At 45.2% G+C, this 8,017-nt stretch overlaps 1 protein-coding gene across 1 annotated transcript; it reads right to left on the reverse strand.

Annotated features, from left to right (window-relative positions):
* Window positions 1-656: 656 nt before the first annotated feature.
* On the reverse strand, window positions 657-4,684 carry SOX21 (SRY-box transcription factor 21). Its single transcript, XM_069067339.1, has one exon. It carries the CDS (start codon window positions 3,060-3,062, stop codon window positions 2,235-2,237), a length of 828 nt encoding a protein of 275 aa, XP_068923440.1. The 5' UTR covers window positions 3,063-4,684; the 3' UTR covers window positions 657-2,234.
* Window positions 4,685-8,017: the final 3,333 nt, after the last annotated feature.

The following is an 8,017-nucleotide window of genomic DNA, read 5'->3' on the forward strand; positions in this document are numbered from 1 at the left end:
TGAACACTTAAAATGTCTTGCCAAAAATAATAAAATCCTCTATTATTTCAAATATTTTGCTTGTCTAAACTCTACAGTTTAGAAATTTCACTTTCACTCTTCAATATTAGGCTATAATTCTATTTTAAATGTACTTTTAGATGGCAAAATCAAGCTGTTAAAAGGCCAAGAGTTTTATGTTGTAGTTAGTACCTATTACAATTCCAAATAAAACCTTAAAGTGTAAATAAGGAACACACTCAGATATGTGAACAAATTACACTGATTTAAGTAGTTGGGCTCATATACTAACAAGATAAAGTGGTCAGGCAACTTTCCACTCTTAAAATGTTACTGGAAACCGATGAAATGCTTTGAACGGTCTCAATGTATTCAATGGGCTCTGTTCTACTGGTTCATGAATACCCCCCTTTTTTAAAAAAAAAAGATAATACAACTACTTGGGGTTTTTATCTTCTTTCCTATTCACGATTAAAAATGTGATAAATCAGGTTTTTGGCTCTGAATAACAATGGCTTGATTTAGATTTCCTAGTAAATCTATTCAAAAGTGAAACAAAGGCTGCCTTTGGAGGATACCTTACACTTCACCTGGACCAGGCACGTAAGGGCAATTCAGATAAAAATCTTGTTAGTAACTCAACAAGAAATAGAGGATTTTCTCTTTTCCCTGCTTCAGGCTTTATTTAAACTCTTTGTTCAAAAATGAACAGAGTGGTAGTAGGATTCTAATTTACAGATATAGCTTAGAGTCTAATATTAAATTAGAAGATCACACAAGAAAACCATTTACACTTAAATGTTAAAACCAATACTTAAGCTTTTTTTTTTACTTTATATTACATAAAGCCAAAATGAAACTAAATACATGTTAGCCAGCTTCATTCACAAACAGTCAAAATATACACATTACAAAAGTAAACAAAAAACTATAATTGAGGAAGATTCTTCTCTAAAATGTGTTTTATCATCATCTGCAATTGAATTGCTGGTGTTCTAAAAATAAGCTAATCAGGTAGGGAACTCCAAAGCACATTGAAACACTTCAAATTTGGCAGATAAAGGCTATTTGAAAATGAGAATAGACATCTGTCAAAACAATGCTATTTTGCAGTTCTGCTAAATAATAAATATATAATTATCACTCAGACAAAAAGTCTGATTTAACCTTACATCAAATTGCGATCCTCAAATGGTCTCGCAATTTTAAAAAATTGACTTTGAAATTCGATCAAAATGTTGGAGTCTAAAACTGACTCAAATTTAGGACAACGTAAGCAACACATTTTCGATCAAAGACCTAACGTTTTCACTGACATGTACAAATTTACAGTCTTAAATTGAAACTTAATGGTAATGGAAAAACAGAAGAGGTCCCCCCCCCTTCCCACCCACACCTTTTAAGTTGTGACTGGAGTCCAAAAAAGTGAACTAAAATCTTAACAGTATGTTAAAAACACAAGAAAAACCAAAAAACAAAAGATCCAATTGACAATCCTCTACCTTACATACTATTTCTTTTTCTGTTTCCTGTTCCAATTTGCATAGGACATGGTAAACAAAGGAAACAGCGATCATTTCATATACAAATACCAGATTTGTGTCCATCACCTGTCAAGAATGGATCTTGTTTGGGTGTTCTGTTTGTTGGGGGCTGGGGAGGGGGTGGGAGACATTTGCAGAGTTCAGAGCAACACAGCTCTGAGAGACAAGTAACAAATCAGCTTTCCCAAGTTGTTCAGAAAGCAATTTCGGGTGGAAACTTGAATAAAATGCATGCAATAGTGAGCAAGAAAGGAAGAAAATGGGGGAAAAAACAACAACACAGGTAAAAACAACTTTTAAAGACTTTTTTTCCTCAGCTCCAATGGGCAAAACGCAACAGGTACAGAAGTGCATAGCAGGCACCACTGATGTTCGGAAAACAACCGCCCCTCCAGAAAAGTTTGCGGTACAAGTGACGGTCTGAAATGATCTTGTAAACAAACAACCACACACGCTCATACACATTTCACACTCGCGCACCATTTTCATCTTTAACTCGGGTACCTATACATATTATATACGGATATATACAGACAATCACAATAAGAAAGGGGAAGAGGACATAGAGCTCATACCTATACATATGTACATGCGCGGCTGTATAGCTGAGACCTCATTATTAAAGCCACCCCCTATTTGTACAGATATTTACACACGGTTGTAGCTGCTGCTGCTGCACCCCGCGCTGGGTCATAACGCCGCGGCGTAGGCTGCAGGGTAAGGGTCCAGCTGAGGTTTGCCCATGCCAGGCAACAGGATATAGGCGAGGGGCGGCTGGAGTCCCGGGCTCGGCCAGGCGCTGCAATTGCACGGTATCATGTAGCCCGGGTTGCCGGGGCTGGGGTGCGAGTGCGTGTGCCCCCCGGCGGCGGCGGCAGCGGCTGCAGCTGCGGCAGCGGCTCCGTGGAAGGCACCGGCCCCGGCCGTCGGGTAGCCCAGAGAGGATGCGTAGGGGAGCCCCGAGGAGGACGAGGAGATCTCTGCCATTTTAGAGCCCAGGTCCAGCAGAGAGTAGGGGCTGCTGGCCGCAGCTGCGGCGGCGGCTGCAGCCGCGGCTGCAGACTGCGGGAAGAAAACGCGCGCGGCGGCGGCGGCGGCGGCCGCCGCAGCTTTCTCCGGGTTGGCGAGCAGCGACTCGGGCACCAGCCCTCCCCCGGCGCCCCCGTGTAGCCCGCCCCCCGGCTTCAGCCCAGGGTGCTCCGGGTCCCCCACACCGCCCAGGCCGTAGGGCACCGGGAAGGCGAACTTGTCCTTCTTGAGCAGGGTCTTGGGCTTCCTTCGCGGTCGGTACTTGTAGTCAGGATGCTCCTTCATGTGCATGGCCCGCAGGCGCTTCGCCTCATCTATGAAGGGTCGCTTCTCCGACTCTGTGAGCAGTTTCCACTCGGCCCCCAGTCGCTTGCTGATCTCCGAGTTGTGCATCTTGGGGTTCTCCTGGGCCATTTTGCGTCGCTGGGCCCGGGACCACACCATGAAGGCGTTCATGGGTCGCTTGACGTGGTCCACCGGCTTGGACATGCTCTCCGCCTGCAGCGGCTGCAGCCCGCAGCCGGCCCCCCCGCACTGCCGGCTGCTGCCGCCGCCGGGTCCCTCGCCCCCGCCGCCTCCGCCCTCGGTCCGGAGAAAATCAATGTTGGCTGCTCGAGGGAAACCAGTCCAGGCGCTGTAGCAGCGGGAAACTTCGTTGACCTTCTCGGGCCGGTGACTCCCGGGTCCGGGAAGAGAAGGAGGGGAGAAGCAGTGGGAGGAGGGGTCCCAGACCAGAGACACTGTTCCACAGCCCCAGCGGTCCCCCTGACTCTGAACCAAGCTGCCAGGAATATATCCTCTTGGGAGTGATAACTTATCAGACAGTCCCCCACCCCGAAGTGGTGCAACTTTCGTTTTGCTCTCGCTCGTCGTTTTTCTTCCTTCTTCGCCGGTGCCCCCCGTTGGGCACTGATTTTTTTCCCCCTTTAATCTTTTCTTCCTTGTTTAAAACCAGGCACGAAAGTTGCGCCCTAGAGTCTCCACAAAGTTCAGTGTGGATCCCTGCGGCTGAGAACAGGAAAGTGCCAAATAGGGGCTTTCTGCTTCGGAAGCGTTGGGGTCTTTCTCGTTGGCTTTCTCATTTGACAGCAGCAGATGGGGATGATTGGGGGGGGGGGTGCGGTATGGTGTGGGTGGGTGGATGTCAAGGGCAGCCCAGCTCTAGGTCTTGGCTCGCCAATCCAAGGCAGATCTCGGCAATGAGTACACAAATTAAAAACAATAGTCACGGTCAGTCTTCTTCTAGGGCACGGGATGGCCAAAAGGGAACCCGAAATCCTGAACAGTCCCAGGGCAGGCAGGCTGGAAAGAGGAGGGAGCTGTCCGCTTTCACCCCCCCAGCGCACTGGCGCGGCGGCGGCTGCCTCTTTCTGTCTCCTGACTGGATGGGATGGGGGAGTGAGGAAGAGGAAAGGAGGAATAGGAGAGGCTCAGGCTGGGGTCTGGGAATCCCTCTTTGGTGGGATCTCACAGTAAATTCTCTTCTTTGGGAAAGGCGCCTTTGCTTACTTTCTTTCCGGACATGTTGGCTAGGTTGCTTCGCTTCCTGGAGGTGAGAAGTTGGAATCAGTCCCTCTCCGTTCCACTCTTACTCTTTCACCTCCTCGGCTCCCCGCCCCCGCCCAGACCTCGCGCCCCACTTCCAACACGAGGCTGGGGTTTCACGGTTTCTCTCCTCGCTGCTGCTCCTCGTCTTGGAAACGCCGACAACTACTGGGCTCCTGCAGTCTTCCTGAAGCAGGGCGCGGCGCCCAGTCCGGAGGAATCCAAGCTTGGAGTTCCTCTTTTTCCCCTCTCTCGTGCTACCTTGCCGAGAACTTGGAACAACTAACTTCATCCAAGTTTCCCCTCCGCCTCTGCGCCGGCGCCGCCAAAGCCGCTTGACTCCCGGTAGCTCTCCTCCGTGCGTGTCTATGTGAGTGTGTGCGCGTCTGGGTGAGAGAGTGCGCGCGCGCCCTGGCGAAGTCTTTCTATCTCTCCGGCCTGGGAGCAGCGGAGGGGAGGGGAGGGGACTGGTGGTGGAGGGGACTTAATTAAAACACTCAACCACCTCAGTTATAAAGTCCGCACTGGGAATTCCCCCCCCCCCCCCCCCCCCCCCCCCCCACCCCCCTCCGAAGTCGGCTCAGCAGCTTCTCCTTTTAGGTTGTCCCTATTCCCGGTCCCCACGGCCCGCTGGAACAAACTGAAAAGATTTCAGGTAAGTACAGAGCTCCGCGTGCGTATGTGCATTGAGCTGGCTATATGTTTGCATGTACAGTTGTGTGGGTGAGTGTGTGTATATCTGTGTGCATGCGGAGGAGGTGGAGCCCAGAGCTTGGTGAGAGGGAGGGAGGCGGGACTAACGGAGCCCCCACCCGCCCCACACCCCTCAGGACTTTGAATTAAACAGGATTCCCTCCTCCTCGCACACGCTGTCCTCCCCTCCCCCTTTTACCCCTCCCCCGTCAGCTTTTCACTTGAGAGCAGGTTTGAGGGAGTGGAGGGATTTGAGCTCGGCGACGAGTCTGCGCACTACATCCCTTTCCCCACAACTGGTGTCAATCCTGCCAGGCTGGGGAGCTGGCCGGGGAAGCCTCCGGTTCTTACACTCCTTGAGGTTGCTGCTGCCCCTACCAGAAAGAAGAGGAAGACAATCAACAAGAGTTGAGAGACTAAGGGACCACTTGGGAGGAGGGTTAGGACACAGAAATCAAGAGATCCTTGGTTCCCTTGAAAATATTTTCCCCCAGGCAAGAAAATCATCGTTCTCCTTAGGTAATCCAGTTGTTAACGTCTGCAGATGCTTCTCCGATTGGCTTCCACTTAGGATGCTTCCCGTTAGGGTTATTGGTGTGAAAAATACCTGCTAAAGCAGTGAATGCTCTTGGCAACACTTTCTTCCACAAACCAGCCCAAGCTGGAAGTAGGCATCCTGTGCTCACCATAATCACTTCTTTATAAATCCATGTTTTTTATGTTTAAAGTCAAGTCTTTGGGGCCATGTGCTAGTTTTAAAAGTGCATAGCAGACTTGCAGTAATTAATGTAAATGCACAGGTAGACCGTGAGCAGAAATCATTCTCGAGGTAGAAGTAGGACAGTGCTACGTTTACGTGGGGGGGGGGGGAGGAGGCGGGGATGTAAAACAAATCACTTTGCTAGAAGTTTCTGGATTGCTAAACTACTCGGTCCCTTAGAAGCTCCTCCAGTTTTTCCTTGATCAGTGACAGAATTAAAAAATCAAGCAGCCTGTTTTTGTTTGCATATTTTCTTCACTTCTTGGTATGCTGCTGCACACTTATAACACGATCTGTTTGAGAGCTTTGTTAACAAGTTGGCCTGTCAGTCAGGGAGAACTTGCTTGCCTTGTTTCCTTGGCACATTGGTTTTGACCCAGCTCTGTGGTATGTGGAAGAAGGAACTCCTATAAACTGTTAACTCTTTAATTTGTTACCATAAGATTTATGTTGTATACAAAAGATTCCTTCATTATGATTGCATACTTAAACAAAACCTAGATCTACTGTTCAGATTGATTTATAAGTTGGGCTTGTTTCTGAACTAATTTCAAAGAAGGGGATTAAAATTGTTGCCTTGATTTTGAACTGTTCATTCACTTCTTTCCACCTGAATCTAGGAAAGGATATCAGGAAGGACTGACAAAGGTGTTTATTCATTCTTAAAAAGTCATATGTTTTATTATACATTTTTACTGTATTTGATTTTCATCATTTATGTATTGGTAAAATGATTGGATTGATTTCTTTTTTAAAGACCTACTACTCTCTAAAGAATGTTCTTAAATGCTCTCTTGTCATTCACAGATTCTGGGTGGAGTGACATTAAGACACCAGCAAGTATAATTATACAGACCAAGGTATTAGACATGCTGTTTATAATTCCTGCCTTTTTATTCAACTTAACTCATTTAAAGTAAATTTGAAGCAAAATTACTATACTGTCACATAGGAAGCTTGTGTGTATAGATAATTGCAACATGTAATGTATGAAAGACTGTTATTTGGTGAATATTAATTAAGGTTAAATCTGAAAATGAAAATCTTATGTTTCAAGTTTAAAATGTGATTAAGGTTGGTTAAGGTGAATAATTGTCATGATGAATGAAAACCACTTTTATATGACCTTCCAATTTGAATGAGGAGATCTACTTTAATTTATTACAATAAAAAGAAGAAATGTTTATATTGATTGTATATATACTGTATATGCAATTATATCTTAGAGGAAGAAAAAGTATAGAGTTTTCCTATTAACATATCTTGTGTAATATTTCTTGTTGGATAATATTAAATATGCCCTATTCTATCCTGCTTTTAAAGATACCTACATATGGAGTTGTAGAGGGTCTGTTTCATAAGCAAGAGAACTGTGATCTATGTATTTCCATTCTCTGCCAAATGTCATACCATAGGCTAGAAATTATGCCATAAAACTATGTGAAAATTGATAAATAGGCTTAGAGGGAAATGAGAGGACTTGGTAATTTCCAGTCAGGAGAACATTGTTGATCTAGTCCCCTCACAATTAGAAAGAAAGCCAACTAAATGTGCTACAAATTAGAGCAGATAACTATACTTTATTGTGCATTAGCTCTTTTTGGTTTAATCTGATTGGGTTAGGGCTTTAGAAGAAACCATTTTAAATAAATTCTATGCTTCTAGTTTTTTCTTGTTCTTGTGCTACAGCAAGAGAATATTCTTCAACTTCCCATGGTCTTAAGTTATTAATCTTCTTACTTTGTATTTGACATAAAGATAAATTTCAAGGAGAAGGAGACATTCTATTTTGTATGAATGAATGAGTCACAGAAAAAGTAATGGATAGCAAGTCTTAAGGTGGATGGTTTTGGTATAGTTAATTCTTGATTATGAGCCATAATGGAGAACAGCATGAATGTGAATAGTGTGGACTTTTTTTTTTTTAATGGCACAGTGCTTTCCTTGTTGTCAAAGTCATATCTGAATACTGAAGACTCTGGCTCTGGAAAAAGCCTGCCAGTTGATGATGAATTAAAATACTTTTCCTTTGATGCTTGCCCTATTAAAGGCCACATTTCAGTTCCTTAACTTACACCAGGAGGCAGCAGTGAGATTGTTGGGAAGTCAAATGATTCTTTGACAACAACAATATTTTTGTATGAAGGAATGGGGAGGTGACTAGCTCTTAAAGGCTCAGAGTTGGTTTAGAGGAAAGGTAATTATTACCTTTCATCTGTCTCCATTCTTGTCCCCTACCCTGATCTTCTCCACCACTGTCCCACTCCCAGCTAGTTGTCAGTGAAATGCTCTTAGTACCATGGAGAGAATAAAAACCACAGCAAAGAAAGCAAATTAGTGGAACTTTGATAAGTGACCAGAGGGAAATAAGGATTGCTCAGGCAGCTCTTAGATGGGAAAGGTCACTCCCCTTCAGAGCACACAGATAGTCTAAAAGGTACATAGC

This window comes from Petaurus breviceps, unplaced genomic scaffold (assembly GCF_028583685.1).
Source record: "Petaurus breviceps papuanus isolate PSGF00001 unplaced genomic scaffold, PetGlider_PUasm1.0 90743, whole genome shotgun sequence".
NCBI lineage: Eukaryota > Metazoa > Chordata > Mammalia > Diprotodontia > Petauridae > Petaurus > Petaurus breviceps.

Bases quoted from the DNA above. Each gene is read 5' to 3' on its own strand.
- SOX21 (XM_069067339.1), bottom strand. From the start codon at position 3,062: ATGTCCAAGCCGGTGGACCACGTCAAGCGACCCATGAACGCCTTCATG.